At 39.5% G+C, this 17,740-nt stretch overlaps 1 protein-coding gene across 1 annotated transcript; it reads right to left on the bottom strand.

Annotated features, from left to right (window-relative positions):
- Positions 1–3,980: 3,980 nt before the first annotated feature.
- On the bottom strand, positions 3,981–7,216 carry LOC147634247 (putative nucleoredoxin 2). The gene is made up of 3 exons (XM_086805370.1): positions 6,462–7,216; positions 5,500–5,979; positions 3,981–4,826 (listed from the first exon to the last, which is right to left on the bottom strand). The coding sequence occupies exons 1-3, from the start codon at positions 7,098–7,100 to the stop codon at positions 4,152–4,154; spliced, it is 1,794 nt and encodes a 597-aa protein (XP_086661496.1). The 5' UTR covers positions 7,101–7,216; the 3' UTR covers positions 3,981–4,151.
- Between the last annotated feature and the right edge of the window lie 10,524 nt (positions 7,217–17,740).

Genomic DNA, 17,740 nt, shown 5'->3' with positions numbered 1-17,740 from the left:
TGTATGCAGGCTCACACCTCTCACATCTATAGGCTCACACCTTTTTTCTATGAAGTAGGCTCACGCAAGTATGGTGCGCTGAACTCATGTCACGCCTGAGAGCTCACACCTACCTAGGCATAAACTTTTATAAAATAGGCCTATGTAATAAGGTTGGTGTGTAATCATTGGGAAATAATAAACTTAATGTCCAATAATTACAAAGGACAAGAAATTTCCTTGAAAATTATAGAGGGTACAAATTGTATGATATGAAAATCATAAAAGGACATGAGTAGGTATGTTCTTACAAGACTTCAAGGTGGTTATATCGTACAATAATATTAGGTATACCTACCTCTGGACTCATGTTTGGTTAACTCAGCTAAATTGACTCACGCTTCTGGACTCATGGCTCACGTGTTGAGACTCACGGATCACATGTCCAGGCTCACATGTCGAGACTCATGAATCACATGTCCAGGCTCATGGCTCACAGCTCACGTCTCCAAGCTCACATGTGCTAACTCGCATCTTTTTTATCGCGGGATTGTGGGCTCACATCTCCTAACCCGAGAGCTAGTTTGGCTCGATCCTTGGAGTTTTGTTTTTTTTACTTGATAGAGATGATTAAGGTTTAGAATGGTGATTGTATAAGTGATTAAGTGTTTTTTAATTGTTTTTTATTGATTTTGCATGCTCTAAGACCAATTCTAACAATGCATGAACAAAAAATAGCTATCCCACTCTAATCCACACCTAATGGAGCTCAATGCTTATGTTTTCAAAGTGGATTCCACTACTAATCACCATTTCTAAAGTAATTTCTTGATTCAATATGATGAAATCTAAGCCTTGTGGGCTCCAAACTCATGGAAATCACTAAGAAACCAGGGTTTGCCCTTTCAAGGTATGAAAATAGAATGCCTTGATAAAAAAAGCTCTAAAACATCAGAGGCTCCAAAACTATATGTTTTTTGGAGCATGACCTTCTAATGAACACTGGCAATATTGGGTGATCCCAATAGCTTAGAATGGATAGATGAACCGAGCTAAGCCCTAGCTACAACACCAAATATGTTCAAGTCAAGAGCTTGCCTTAGCCTTGCGCAATCGTGTGTCAGGTTGGGTGTTGCCTTTGAGAGTCACAATGTAACTCCTGGATATTGATGCGCTAGCCCGTCCCTCCGCATCCTCAGTCCATTGTCACATGGAAATGCTCCTAAGGGGGTGGAGGTAGAACTCTCTGTGCCTAGATGGAATATCCTTTACGATGGTTCTTGCTCACAAAGGCAGGTAAAGAAGAAGCTAATGAGAGGGAGCAACCTACAAGAAGACGTACTTATGCAAGCTAATGAGAGGGGGTAACCTACAAGAAGACGTACTTATGCAAGCTAATGAGAGGGGGTAACCTACAAGAAGACCTACTTATGCAAGAAATCCATCTAGCATCATGCAAGAAGGCAAGAAGAATCCAATAGAGAACAAATTGACTTATGTACAAGTGACTAGTTTTCACACTAGGCCAATGCGAAATTAAAAATGGTCTAGTCACTATTACTAGTCTTAAGCAAGTATGTATATGAAGTTCTTAGACTTTTCCTATTTGACATTAAGCTCAAGGTAAGTCTGCTTTATATGTTCCAACGCTATCTTACAAAAGATAGGTGCCCGTTCGAGCGGGGAAGATGGCACAGTGCCTTACGATAGGTTGGGTGGGTGAAATTGTCTTAACCTACGAAGCTAACACCAAACATCACCCCACCAACCGCTTCATCCTTTCCCAACCCAACACTGCACAAAAGATTCTCTCCAACCCTAAAGTTAGTTACCTCTTTTTAACCATTGTTTTGATCATGGGAAACATTAATCAAACATCTTCTCACCACAATGGTTGCACTAAGGACTTGACTTGAATGTTAATTTTTCATGACCATTCAATATTCTCTAATAGAATGTTAATTTTTTATGGCACTAATATTGTTTCTTCTAAAATGACCTTATTACATCAAATATCCTTTCCTTTTAGCCCCTCCTTGCAACAAAACCGCAACATGTAATAATTTTGATTCACCATCATTAATTACATCAAGCATATATGTATAATTGGCATATCAAGGAGACAAAATTTAGCATAAACATGTGCCCTCAATTTGTTTTCATTTATTAATTGCTTATAAGAGAAAGATGGTGTGTTTTCTAAACTCCAAATTTATGATACAAAGAGAGAGAGATAAAGAAGCGCATGTGTTTTTTAAACTTCGATGCAGACACAATGAGATAAAGAAGCGATGCAGATAGAGATTCGATGCTTGTAATTAATTAGATCACTAAGGTTCAACCTTACATTTATAAGGTTGAACCTTAGACAATATTAATTAATTAGTGCCTGAGTATAGCTTTAATATGCGGGTATAGCCTAAATAGATGATAGCTTCTTCGTGACTACCTAGTGACTTTGACTATACATAAAAACAAATCGTCATATCTTGAAATAATAAACACCTTGTCAAAACAACACCTCTACTAGATAGTAGATAGTAGAGTGGTTGAATTTTTTTGGAAAAGCTTGCTATATGCATTCATTTGCGTATTGGTTGTGTTTAAATTAACAAGTAAATCTTTCTCTTTTCTTACCCTTGTGGGGGGTAGATCCTAGGATGAGGTATTCCCACAATGTTAAGAATGTTCCTAGTGCCTCCATGCTAACCTTTGGTGATATAGTACATCCTGATGAAAGTGAGGCTCCTAATGCTTAGTTGCTAACCTTCGATGATATCATACATCTTGATGAATGTGGGTATTGATTATTAAGCCATTGACATTTTGGAGATAGCAAGCAAATGCCATATAAATCAAGATTCCTTTCCTCTTATTTACTTTAGTGCATTTCAAATGGTTAGGCATTAAAGTCAAAAATCCCAAGAGGCGAAGTACATCTTGACCTACATGCATGCTACATGCGTGTGTACAACTTCTAGCTCAACCTCACATCAATGCGTAGCAAGCTACCATGTGACAAACTAGATAAAACTTAATTGTACCATTGTTAAAATTGATCCCACATAAGTAAAGACATAGTCCATGGTAACATTTCCCCTCCAACTTGGGGCCAATGAAATGATTGATAGCAATGCAAGCTATACCCTAATAATGTTTTAAAAAAGGCATATTCATGAAACCTTAGCTATGTTTTTGTTTTGGATTCACTAACAATGACATATTTCGACCTTAAGTCCCCTTGGTGTGTCACTACATTAACTCCTCTTGATTGGTGCAGCTCCCAAATTTCTTGAGTCACTTCTGGCTTTTAAGTATAACCTTGTGCTGCATTGACTCTAAAAACCATGCAGCTAATGGCCAAAAGCTTAGGCATCACTTTGTCCAGCCTCCTATCCTAAATCTATTTATGGGACTTCTATATATGTCATAGTTGACACGTCACAAGGAAATCATGTTCACACCCCCTCCATCTACATCTCAATGGTTTTACATATTGCACGAGTATTCATACAGAGCTTTCTGTGGGAGAACAACTCTTTGAAGATTAATCCATTTCATGTCCCACAGATCTTTCTGTGGGAGAAACCTACCCTTTGTTAGAATGTAGATTAAGCCAGTGGGCTCTAGTCCACGTGGTAACACCCCAACTTGCAGATGCGCGGGTTTGGGGTTTGAACCCCTGGCGCTAAGATAGCAGTATAGATATAATCAAACTCTTTTTTTAAAAAGGATAAAGATTAAAATGTTGAGAGACAAGCACAAGCACACCCATACACATTCAAGTGAAATCAACTCACCTAGGGGTGGTTAATACTCATGGAGCGAAGACCCACATTTCTTTAGGCAGCTCTGCCAGTCATAAAGTGAACTAAACAAGGCTTACAAAGTTCCTCATATTGCCTTCACATACTTGAACAACATAACGTAACTAGGCTGAGTAGCTAGCTCCCTTTGTGACTTCTGTATGAAAACCAGAAAATACACTAGGCAAAACCCACTTAAGCACATATGTGATGCCTTTATTATGTTGTAAGAGCTCTGCAACCCTTCTCTCACCAACTATCAAAACCTGAAAATTTAGTCCATTTATGTCACTCCAGTTAATCACATCATGCCATGTAGCATGGGAGTCTTCGCAGCAGCAAAACAGGCGGCACCAATTACATGGATCATGCTTTCCGGCAAACATCTCCTTCACATACATAACCGGGCTTACTCCCTTCCACTTCAGACGAATCCCCATTCTGTGATGGTATGTTGTCACTTTCTTTTACGCAGCCTGGATGCAGATCATAGCCACATTCTGCACAATGGTAAACCCAACCAACTCCCTGCTCATCACAATCATCACAAACATAGACCTGTCCATCATAGGCATTATCTGTCAAGCTTAGTACATGCTCATGCTTGGTGGTAACTTTTTTTGGAAGTTTTTCAGCTTTCTCATCAATGGTTCTCTTAAGCTCTGCAAGCCGATCTTCAGTAAAAGGAAAGGAATCAGCTCCATGCAAGCTGATAAGCCCACGACCGTCACTTGTCACTGTCTTCCCATTAGGACCAATGATCACCAACTGAGGTATCCCTTCTATATCAAAGTATCGAGAAAGACTACTCTTTAAGTTGTCATCAAATGGCAATGCAAGCCAGGGCATATTGTCATAATACTCCTTAAAGGAATCCTCATCTCTATCACTGGACACAAATATAACCTCAAATTCCTCACCACGGCCCTTTAGCTCATCATAGACAGACTTCAACTTGGGGGTGAACTTCCTGCAGGGAGGGCACCAATGTCCTGAGAAGTAAAGGCCCACTGTCTTCCCATTTAAAGAAGCAACCTTAACCTGCACAATTAAATTATCACCGAAGTGGTTAAATTACAATGCTAGCAACCAGAAACTCGAATTAGGTTGAAAGTATTTTTGGCCTGCCTTTGTACATGGAATGTATTGAAATTTCTGCTATCAACGGAATAAGATGATAACACAATTTAAAATTTATTCTCTCTCTCTCTCTCTCTCTCTCTCTCTCTCTCTCTCTCTCATTAGTTAATATATACGTAATACAAAGAATGATAATACTGTAAAATAATACCATGGTTAATAAAGAACTAGTAATATAAAAATGATAATTGTTACGACAATTAACAACTAAAACACAAAAATAATTGATATTGTATAATAATGTATGATATTTCATTATTTAATTATATATGCTAGTATATTCTAATAGGTAACACAAAATTAAAATTGGAGAAAGATATCACAGAAATACTTACCAACTAAAATACGTAAACAAATTATATTCTGCTATAATATATACCATAGAAATCTCTCTCTCTCTCTCTCTCTCTCTCTCTCATTGGCATAAAACTTCCATGGCTTACATTATGTACTGGGTCTCATAGGTCATTTTGGCCTCCTGCAGACACTTGCAGAACTTTTCTTTTCTTTTTCCTCAGGACCTGACCAATTTTTTAAAAAAACTTCTCTTGTCTCTCAAGGATCTGTATATCACCTGGTCGAACTTGGATATAACAAAGTCCCTTTCCTCTGTCACAAGAAGGGTTTCCAGTGTCTGGGCTGCACGCTTGGCCTCTTCCTCTTTCTTCAACTGTTCTAGTCTTTCTGCAGTGAAAGGATAACCCTTCATCCCATACTTGTAAACAAGTTCCATGCCATCACTGTTAAGAGTCTTTCCCTGGTTGTCCAAAATAACAAGGGTAGGGATGCCTTCCACTTCAAACCAGTTGCTGAGAATCTTTCTAGTCTTCAGATCAGTGTATGGCACTGCAAGCCATGGCATCTCTTTGAAATAGTTGTCAAACGATTCCTGGTCTTCATCAGAGGAGACAAATACAACCTCAAACTCCTCGTTTTTTTGTTTCAATTCAGAGTATATCGATGCAAGGACAGGCGTGAACTTCTGACAAGGTGGGCACCAATGTGCAGAAAAGTAGAGCGCCACAATCTTTCCTTCAAGGTCTGCAACTTTGACCTGGAAGACCAAGCAATAATAAATAAGATGTCTTCACAAATGAAACCTTAACATATCTCAAATTGTACCAATAGATCCAAATGGCATCCGGAAGAGATCCAATGTACACGCGATGAATGTGATGGGTCTACCATTCACAAAATGCTATGATCAAAGGCCCTCCTGCAAGGAATGAAACTGAGATGCATAGAGTGTCATGGCACACTATGCTTTATTACCCTAGCTTTCCCTCAGGAGCAGGAAGTGAATCTCAATGCACTGATTTTTAGCATAGCTACTATAGCATTCTTGCCATCCTGTAAATCCCCACTATGTACGAAAGGTATAAGTGACATCCATGCATAAAACGTGTATGCACCCTGACATGTATGCACGCTCCCCATCATACATATAATTTATGCGAATTTATGTGGGGTTCAACCCCATGATCACAGCATGGTCATGCAAAGTGAATAAAAAGAGGATATGTCCATTTGGCATACCTGATGTCCATCCTTTGATGAGATGAGGTGATCTCTGTCCTCATGAACTAAAAGCAATTGCAAGTTCTGATTTTCCTTCTTTTCCTGGGCAGCTTTATGGAGGGCAGCAATTCTCTCATCATCAAAAGGGTAAGCTTCAGCCCCCCATTTCTCCAGGACAGCCAGACCCTGGTCAGAATGGAGGCGTCCGTCGGGGCCCAAAAAGGCGAGGCTGAAAATACCAGATTTGTAGCTCTTGACGAGCTTGGACCGAGTCTCGGCATCATCAAAGGGTACGGCAAGCCACCCATCTGGCAGCTTCTTCAGCACATCATTAAAGCACTCATCATCAGGCCTCTCATCAAGCTGGCTTGTTTGGCCGCACCTCCTGAGGGTATCGATGAGATCTGTGTCGCGATCCACGGCCACGTAGACGAAGGTGATGGGTGTGTTGTTCTGGTGTTTCTGGAGCTCCTGGAAGGGCTCTGCTATGACAGAAAGGGCGTGCTCAAGGGGAACGGGAAGCCAATGGGGGCCAATCATGATGCCCACAACCTTGCCCTCGATGGAGTCTGCCTTGACAGGGAGATTTTCTTTGTCGAGAAGGAAGTCCCTGCTCTCTGTGAAGAGGATCTGGGAGGGGCGAGTGGGCTGCGCCATAGCGTCGAAAGAAGATCAGAAGACCTTGAGGGTAGAAGGGAAACAAGCAGCGAGAGAGTGGGAGAGCGGTATGGAGCGTGAGCGTCTGATGTATACATAGCTCAACTCTTAAGGAGCACCTTGCACGCCAAGGCTAAGCGGACTCTTAAGAAGGAGCACCTTGCACAGCATGGATAAGCGGGCTTGTCAAAAGAATCTGCGCTAGGCTGGACGACTACTTTTCCCTTTGCCTTCGAGGTTCCACACGCCTCAATGTGGGCATGTTTGGGTGCCATCAAATAGAGTTAAAAAAAATACTCTTGAATGGTGAAAAAAAAAAGTGGGATGTAAGGGCATCATGTACAGAGCAGAGAGGCCCTTAACAATAAGGTACATCTGTCCCCAATCACCGAGAAATATTCGATCACCGAGAAATATTTCTCGAATATTACTGATGAGAGGAGAAAGATGATTCGCTAATTTATCATACTTTACTGGCCTATCTGTACACTATGTCTCTCCATATTGAACTTTCTGAGATTTTCACGCGTAGAAAATATCATCGTTTGGTATCAAAATATTTGTCTCTCGAAAAGGTAAATCCAACTATATAATTGAATTGTAAATTTAATTTGAAAAACACATTTCCCCCAAGAACACTGTGTTTTTATTAGGTGTCATACAACCAGCCCCTCTACCCTATCTATATCTTTACTCTTATTAAACACAGGCTACTTCCCTTCCACACGGCCAAAAGAGAGGATAGAGAGGACCAAGGGAGAAAGGGGAGAACTTCACTCTACCCTATCTATATCTTTATCTTTACTCTTATTAAACACAAGGTACTCCCCTTCCACATGGCCAAAAGAGAGCACAGAGAGGACCAAGGGAGAAAGGGGAGAGCTTCACGATGTCCCTTTCTCAAATTTGAATTTTCTCATCTCATTTCATTTCGATTTTTTGAAAGGAGAGCTTCTATACTTCTATATTCCCCTTCCATCTGGCCAAAGGAGAGGAGGGAGAGGGCCAAGGGAGAGAAAATTTAGGGGCCTCCCTCTAAAAAGGTGAGCTTCATGATGAAAAATCAAGGGCTCCCTCTTAAAAAGGTGAGCTTCATGATGAAAGCTTGAACATGTAGGTGTCTCTCCCTTTCTCTCTCTCATTGTAAAGAAAAGAAGATAGAAGTAAAGAAAAGACAAAAGACATTATATGTAAGATGCACTTATTTAAGAGTGAGCACACCTCGCCACGTATCCCCACCCATTAAAATTTAATCTAAATTAAAATATAATTAATTAAAATTATATATGTATGTGTGTGTACCAAGCCTAAAAGAAACCAATTAGAAGGTTCATTCTTTGGCTTCTTTTGTTTTCTCCCCCTTCAAGGATATTCCATTCGTAAAAAATTGCACTTATGGGAAGTTATCCATTTAGCCACCCTAACACTACATGTTTAGCCATCTCAAAAGTAAACACCAAGCCGATTGCTTTTAGGGTGGATTTTTAGCTTTCAAAATATTTCTTTGCAAGAAAGTAAGCTTAAAGAAATGTACTCATTTCAAAATATTGCTTAAAGAAATGTACTTATTTAGCCACTCTAAAAACCACGTGTTTAGAAACCAAATGAGGATGATTTTATATTTGTTTTCTTCTCTCAAGATATTGCAAATGTTACCCATTTGGCCACCCCAAAAATTCATGTTTAGCCAACTCAAACGAAACCACTAAAGGAGATTGTTTTTTGGTTTTCTTTTAGGGTTGTTTTTCTTTTTAGTCAAGATATTAAATTCTAAGAAATAATCCCTACAAAAAGCCACACATTTAGGTACCAAAGATTTACAACTTTTAGAAACCTTAAAACCAACGAAGAAATAATCCCCACAAAAAGCCACACATTTAGGTAACAAAGATTTACAACTTTTAGAAACCTTAAAACCAACTAAGAAATGAGAGAACTTCGAGGTTGTTTTTTAAAGCTTTCAAGGATGCTGATCTTATGATTACATTTACACCCATTTTAGATTTCAAATTCTCGTATTGCAATGTATACAAATTTACCTATGTAGCTATTGTAAGAATTGTGAGTATCTCTTGCTTAGAATCCACCCAGCATGCCCGGATCTTCCTATGCATTCTCTTTAATTCACCAGCACCTCACTTACTCACTTTGATCTTCTTGATTCACTAAGGTGGCAATTAACAAGATGTACACATGGAAAAATACTGGATAACCCTAATTACTATGATAATAGAACACTAGTCCTATGGTGGGTGTAGCCTAATTAACAATATAATGATGATCCTAATAACTTAATCAAGCTTGACTCAAGCACAAGGTTCTTTTTCTAGAAGAGCACGTCTTCAACTAGGACAGCTTTGGCCTCGATGTAGTTTGCCTACTTCTTTTTTTGATAGCAATCTTCTTCTAGGTGACCAATTTTTCCACAATAGTCACAAACAAGCTTTGGTTTATCTTTATTACGACCAAGTTTTCCATAGTGATAGCATCTTGGAAGTTGAGATGTTGATTGATTTGCTTTGAAATCTCCCACCCTTTGTATACAGTGCTTGCTCACTTGAATGTGATTTGAATGATTCTTTATCTTTGAATTTGGATTCTTGTTCAAGTAGAGATGATTCTACATCTTGAAGTTTAGTGTTGGGAATATTTTTAAGTGTATCAACAATTGATTCATAAGGTTCTTTGTCAACACTTTTTAGCAATACAATAATAGATTCATCTTCCTCAATGACTTTCTTTAATGCACTAAGTTGTTGTTTGATACCTTTGAATTTACTGATGTGTTGTGCCATGGTCTCAGTCTCCTTCTTATCAAGCTTGTAGAACTGCATGAGAAGGTTGATCGTTGAGCTCTTTAAGTCGGTGCTGAAAATCTTGTTGAGTTCCTGCCATGCCAACTTGGCATGCCAGCAATGTGACTAATCACATCATCATCAAGATTTTGAGCAATGAGGCCCAATGCTTTGTTGTTTTGAAGTGGCTCAACCTCCACTTCTTCATCCTCAATAAGGTGCCAAAGCCCCTTACACATAAGCAAGTACATGGTCTTGCTTTGCCATGTGAAAACCATCATCTCATTAAATCTTGAAACAACTTCAACACGCTCTATACTGAGAAGGTCTTACTAACAAGCTTTTATTTTGCTTTGTTAGCAGTCTAATCTCATAAAAATTTGTAGTGTGAAGGTCGGGAAGGTCTTTGCATGTGATAATGATTCACGACCAGTGTCTAGTCCCAGTACAAGGATGATAATGAAGAAATTTCTCTTCAATTGAGTAATGCAAGAGGATGTGATGAATTTTGATGCAACAGAAGTTTCCCACAATGGAATAGCACTCTAATTTTCTAATTTTGCCTTTTCTAATTGTTCAACAATTTGAGTGTATGTGAGTGCTCACAAGTGTCAAATATCAATTCCACTTATGGTTGCAACATTAGTTTTTGCTTTTGATGTGGTTGATTGGCTGTTGCTAATTGTACTAATTAAACCTTATTACAATGATTAATAGGATTGATTCTTGGAGGATTCAATGGAGTAAGAGAAAAGAAATTTTGATGGGGCTTTTTTGCATAGTCCCCTTGCCCTTGATGAGGACCAATGGCACAAGTAAACTCTTTAACAGCTCAAATTACTAAAAAGTTAATCAATTTGGTGAAGAACCAATGACTGGTAAATCACTTGTTTTGCAGCCTACTCAATGGACCATTTGGCACATGAGCTTTGAGATGTAGACTCCCTATAGTATTTCTAAGGCACACCTTAAAGAGCTTGTCCTAATTTGTCTCACATGTGACGAATTTAAGCAAAAACCAGTTTACAAAACTGCGCTAATTTCTGGCCGCCAGCTGCACGATGCTTCAATTCCTCCAAGCCACGCCTTCACCTATGGGTGCTAAGGATGCCCATACGTTTTGGTGGAAAATGGTTAAGGGAATGGGCAATGGCAACCCAATCAATTTTCTGCCACAAGAGAGAAGAAGAGGATAAGATGAGATTAGGTACACTAATGATGTGATTAGTGAAAATAATTCTAGAGAAGTGCTAATGAGAAGCTCAAGGAGAGAGGGAAGGCTTTGATACCATGTTAAAAGATTGAACATGGACCCTCAAGCATGCATAGCTATGGTGTGCTTAACCCTAATTATTGTGATTAAAGAACACTAATCCTTTGATGGGTGTAGCTTAATTAACAACATAATGATGATCCTAATGACTTAATCAAGCTTGAATCAATCACAATTAGGTTATAAGTTAGAGACTTGTACTCATAGATAGGCTTGAGAACTGCTTGTGTTCATTGCTTGAAAATGACCCTTTTTATATGAGCAAGGTACACTTCTTACAAATGTGCTCATGTGGGATAATTTCCAAGTGGGATGTGGTTGTATGCTCTTGATCCTGGTGCTCTACTCATACCTTGCCCTCAATGGCATCACAAATTTCAGCATAAATTGGGCATACATAATTAAAATTGGCACTTTCACAGAGTGCCTATGAAAACTTACAGAGCTAAAACAAGGCCCAAAATGTGCAAAATTTTATTTAATGTAGAGGGTCTTCTTCCTTCACCCAAGATGATGCCTCAATATGAGATAATGACTTCCCTATCTGCTTGTAACTCTCATAGCTACCCAAAAGCGTTTCTCCAAAAAAGAGATGGTTTGTTTCCTTGTGCTTATCTCTTGCTGCTTACCTCTTGAGCAATTCAAACAAACCAGCACTCTAATACCATGAGAAGAATGCGAAGGAGAAGATGAATTCCCTATCTACTTGTAGCTCTCATAGCTACCCAAAGTTGTTGCTCCAAAAAAGAGATGGTCCATTTCCTTGTGCTTGTCTCTTGCTTGCCTCCTCTTGAGCTCTTCACACAAACCAGCACTCTAATACCATGAGAAGAATGCAAAGGAAAAGATGACCTTGAGCTCCTTGTTGTAAGAAAACATACACACACAAAAGAGTATACAAGCATGTAAGAGAATACAACATGCGGTGTATACAAGAGAACAGTAGGAACTTTCACGACACAAAACATCAAAACTCAAATTGCATAACAATAGAGATAGAGAAGAATATTATATTAATGAAGTGATACAATAGATGGCAAATCCCCACACCCATGTGCTCCTATGAAGGGAGCTTTGATTAGCGGATCTCGAACTGCTAAGACAGAGGCTATATGCTAGAAGAAGTCAGGGAGTAAACTCACAGTGATAGCTGATGAACTATGTGGAGAAAGGGTTAATCGTGTATCTATATAGGCATGTATATGCAGGGTAGCCCTACTGAACTGTGTGGAGAAGTGGTTAACCATATATCTATACTGGCTTGTATATGAGGGGTAGCCCTAACATGACCACATAGGTCCATAGTCATAGTCGGTGCCACCATTCATAGTGTAATCTCAGCCCATAAATATGTATTAAAGACTACATAGCACTTTCCCCACTATAGGTTTGTAGTCATAGTTGGTGCCACCACCCATAGTGTAACCTAAGCTCATAAATATGTATTAAAGATTACATAGCACTTTCTGCACCTCCCATGGCCATTCAAGCTCATCTCGGGTCCCGTTTAGGCGTTGTAGTGGCAAGGTAGGGTGTCTAAGCGTAAAGTTCACCTACTCCATGTGTAGACCATTATGAGATAATGGTCTAGTGTAGCATGTAGCTTATTTAGCAATGTGCCAAATCTAATCCAAGCCATCTCTAAACCATCTAGCCTCATAGGCCACCTTCACGTTATATATAGGGAGGTTGGGCACCCGAGTTGCTCAACCATAGCTACTCCTCATAATGGGGGTTGTATAAACATAAGCTAGCCAGTGCCTAAACAATACAATATGAGGGTGGAGAATTGATATATACCCCCCCTCAATGTCCACTTGAAGGCAAACTACTTCTCTGTTTCAATGCCAAATCGATGAAGATGTCACTCCATCTAATCCCTGCTAAGAGCCTTTGTGAAGATGTCTACACAATTCTCTATCGTTGGGCAATATACCATCTTGACCTCCTTGACAATGATGAGCTCGTGCACAAAGTGATAATGAATCTTAATATGTTTTATGCCAGAATGGAACATATGAAGCAATGGCCATGCAACTTTGGTTGTGTCACATTATAGCATTATAGGCTTCTTTTGCATCACTCCCATATTCTATAGAATTCTCCTAAGCTATAATGTCTCACATGATACAAAGCATACAAAGCATGCAGCTTTTTGTACTCAGCCTTTGTTGATGAGAGTAGTGTAACTGTGGGATTTTTCTTATTGATCCAAGAAATGCATCCCAAACTAAGAGAAACCCAATACCAAGTGCCTAGTGTCCAAGTCACCCACTCGATCCGAGACACAAAATCCATTGAGGGTCTTGCCTACACAAGATAGGTGATACCGTACTCCTGAGTACCTTAGATGTATCACAACACCTGCATACCTGCTTTGCAATGATTTTCCCGAGGTTTGTTAGAGAACTTGCTCAAAACACCAACATCAAACATGATGTCTGGTTTACTAATGATTTTCCCGAGGTTTGTTAGAGAACTTGCTCAAAACACCAACATCAAACATGATGTCTGGTTTACTAATACACAAGAAGATAAGACTACCATCCAATTTTATATATAAGGTCTCCTCCACAAGGTCTGAGGTATCTTTGATGGATAGCCTCTAGATCAACCTTCAGCTGCCTTCTTGCATTTAGTCATGTCAAATGCCTTAAGTATCTCACCTACATATGTTTGCTAAGAGATGAAAATGTTATCTGGCTTCTTCCAAATCTCAATCCCTAAACAATAATCTATGAGCCCAAGTTCTATTATCCCAAACTCTACACTAAGCATCTGTTGTGTTTTTGGGATCTTTTTTTGGTGATCCCCTGTCAAGATGAGTTCTAGGTAGAGAACAATGACCATATACTTCCCTTGCTCATAAAAGACATACAAATTTGCATCTAAAGGACTACGTAAGAGAAAAATACTCATAAAGTAAGCATCACTCCTCTAATATCATGCTTGTGGGGCCTATTTTAGCCCATAAAGTGCCTTCTATAACTTACAAACTTTTCTTTTAGAATCGGGAACCACAAACCTAGGTGGTTGTTTTATGTTGGTAGGTCTATATAGTAGCACAACTACATGTATAGGGCTAGTGGAGGATGTTGAGATATTGAGCTTAACTACTAGTGCTACGGGCAAACATTGATGACCCACCTGGGTGATAGCTTCTGCATCTACACCACTAGCATGTATAGGGCTAGTGGAGGATGTTGAGATATCGAGCTTAACTACTAGTGCTACGGGAAAACATTGATGACCCACCTGGGTGATAGCTTCTGCATCTACACCACTAGCATGGTTGGTGAGATTATGGGTGATATGTGGCCAGTAGGATGACAGGCTGCGGACTGCCATTTTGGATTACTAGAGACTGGCATAGTTATAGTGCCAGCTCATTTAGTCGGGTTCACATTATGGACCGACCCTTGTATGTTGTAGTAGTTGAGTACTAACCCATATAGTGTGTACTCTTATCTTTATGTTATGTTGGTTGAGTAGAGAAGAAGAAGATAGAAGAAAATTTAGCTATCCATCTCTCTCTTGTGTCTTGCTCTCTCTTGTGTGTGTATTTTCTTGCTAGGATTTGAAGCTCTCCCTCTCCCCCACATTCTCTTTATGGTATCAGATTCTGGTTCGTGTGAGAGCTAAGGAGGCGAGCAAGAGGCAAGAAAGCATCTCTTCCATCCTATCTCGTTTGAGAAGTAGTGGGAGGTACTGGTGGTGCATGTGGAGGAGCCACATCTATATCAAATTCTACTTTAGATGTACCTGCAGCACCTAGTTGCACTGGTAGTTGTGAAATAGGAGGAGTTTCACTACAACACTAACGACATTCCAAGGCCTTTAGCAACCAGTACATGCCTCATCATATAGGATCACAATGGGTAGTTAGTCCCATCAAGTTTGTCCTCAGCAGACAACATGTTGAATACATCACTACTGCCAGCCATGACTGTCTACCAAATGCAAAATCTTTCAACACACTACAAGTACTCAATACAACCCTGGATGGTTGCCAATTGACTAAATCACCTGCAAACTGTATGAAAAATAACACAGAGTAGAGAATAGAGTGTTACAGGCAAAAGTATGATGGTTGATGTTATTGAAGACACTTTAGATGCTGATGAACACCAAATCTTTGCCGCTGCATAGCCCAAACACCCAAAATTGAGCATAACCAATCCAAAATGACGCCTCTCTAGAACATCTGCAGAAACCTTACGGTGTCCAAAAAGCACTCGAATTGTGCCACGAACCTCGAAAATTTTGTATACTATGTATACATCACACTACATTATATACCTTCTTCTCCTAAGAGGGTATCTCAATCGGAGACAGAAAAGCAGGGTCGTGAGGAGGGAGGCAGACTACTAGATCAAGTGTCAAGGAAGCTAGCTCTCATACCAATTGTTGGAATTAGGGTTAGGGTTGCAACAATGCACACACACAAGATAGAGAAGCTTGAGAGCACACAAGATAGAGAAGCTTGAGAGCACACAAACTCACTAGATTAGAATAAACAAATGTGTGCTAGATACAAAGGATAAGTACACACCCCAAAATGAGTAGATAAGGGGGTGTACATACGCACGGGGAGAAAAACCTCCTAGTGAGAGAAAAAGTGCCCCGGCGGTCCTACGTGTGTTCACACACATCACTACCATATAATGCTACAATTCTTTCTCCACTATACTCTTGCAATAAGCAAGATGTGTTCCAGCTATAGTACACATTTCTTCTATTGCATCCTTGTGAGCATCACCATACATAGCCATGATCTTTATACAATTGTTATCTTTGCTGGGAAAAGCATCCGAAGCTGTAGTAAAGTCAATACCAGACATCAGAATATCAAACTTCCTCCTCTTGCTATCTAGGTTGCCATGCACATGAACTATAACCGTAATAGCTTGAGCAAAGGTTTCCCAATCCACCCTTTGTTTGTTGCATAAAGGGTTGAGGTGCAGTTCTCCTAGGTAAATCCCTTTGCAAATGCATGTGAAATCTCCTTGTTAGTAGGAGAATCTTGGTAAACCTATGCAACATCATTAGGTCCTCATAAAGTTCTCTCTTCACATTGTAACATTTCATCTTCTTCTTAGGAAGGCATTTAGAGCATGTGAAAACTAACTCCCAATCTTCATCAACACTGATGTCATCTAGCTGAATGCCTCGTGGATTGACTCTATCCCTAAGAATCCACCCATGAGCCTCATAGAAATCCCCTAATCTCTGTAAAACTTCCATGGTTCCTCTGAGCACACATTAGGGAAGTTTATATGCTGGGAAGGCCTTGATAGTCATTTCATCTTGTAGGGAAGAAGGGAAGACTCCAAGGATGGTGTAGTCTAGGGAAGGAGGGATACACAGGGAAGCGGCATTTGTTGGAGAGGGAAGAAGAGAAGATCTCCCCATGGCAAATAGAAGGGAGAAAAAGATTCGGATGCAAGATTCACATGCTCAAAAGGACTAGCATTCAGCTCACCATGTATCATGGTTGTTGACTGACACGAACTATAGATTAGTTACAAACTTCAAACTTTCATTAAATGAAAACATTGCAATTTTGTAAGCTACAAACCACTATATAAAGTTCCATGGAATGCGGTATTAAACCTATGCTAAAAGCACAAAATTTAGTCCACCTTGCCATGCTTCTACCCTTAGAGCTGCAAATGCAACTTCCCATGTGGGTGCGCTAGCTCGTCCATCACATTCACATTACATTGTCACATCGAAATTCTTCCTTTTCTAAGGGGTGAAGGTAGAGCTTCCTTTGCATAGATAGAAGAGGAGATAGCCTTCTCTAATGAAAGGTAGCCTACAATCAAATCCATTCAAGCGAGAAACCATCTAGCATATAAGAATCCAAGAGAACATAAGCAAGAATCCAAGAGAACATAAGCAAGCAAGAGTAGAGGAGAGGGAGAGCTCTCAAGTATTCTATTATAAGGAATGAATGTGTATTGCTTAGACTTGTCAAAATTGACTTATATACAAACGATTAGCTTTCACACTAGGCCAGACAAAACTTAAAATAGTTCATTGGCACTAGTGCTAGTCCTAAGCAACTATATGTACATGAAGTTGATCAATTCCTCAGTTGGCATTAAGATCAGGTAAGGCCACTTTATAAGTCGAGCGTCTCTTCTGCTACATGTGAGTAAGATGGCAAGGCACCTTATGGTAGATCGAGCAAGTGAAACCATGTTAACCTATGACGAAGAGGTTAACAACATGTAAGTGCATATATATATTATAAACTAAGATCATAAGCAACAACCAAGCTAGATATATATATGGTATTATACCAAGTATATACATCGATGAAATAATGTAAGTAAACATACAATGGATTACATATATACTACACAGACATACAATAGCAAGAGACTAAGAGATACTCAATAAAGATTGGAAACTAAATAAGATACATGTAGAGATAAAACCAAGTACACAAAGATGAAATAATGTAACTAAACATACATGGTGTACATACATAGATATGCACAATATATCTATGTATGTACACCACGTGTACAAAGATGAAATAATGTAACTAAACATACATGATG

The sequence above is a fragment of the Cibotium barometz genome, chromosome 11 (assembly GCF_041138505.1).
Source record: "Cibotium barometz isolate CiBa-2024 chromosome 11, ASM4113850v1, whole genome shotgun sequence".
In the NCBI taxonomy this organism is placed as follows: Eukaryota; Viridiplantae; Streptophyta; class Polypodiopsida; order Cyatheales; family Cibotiaceae; genus Cibotium; species Cibotium barometz.
This window is presented reverse-complemented; position numbering and strand designations above follow the sequence as displayed.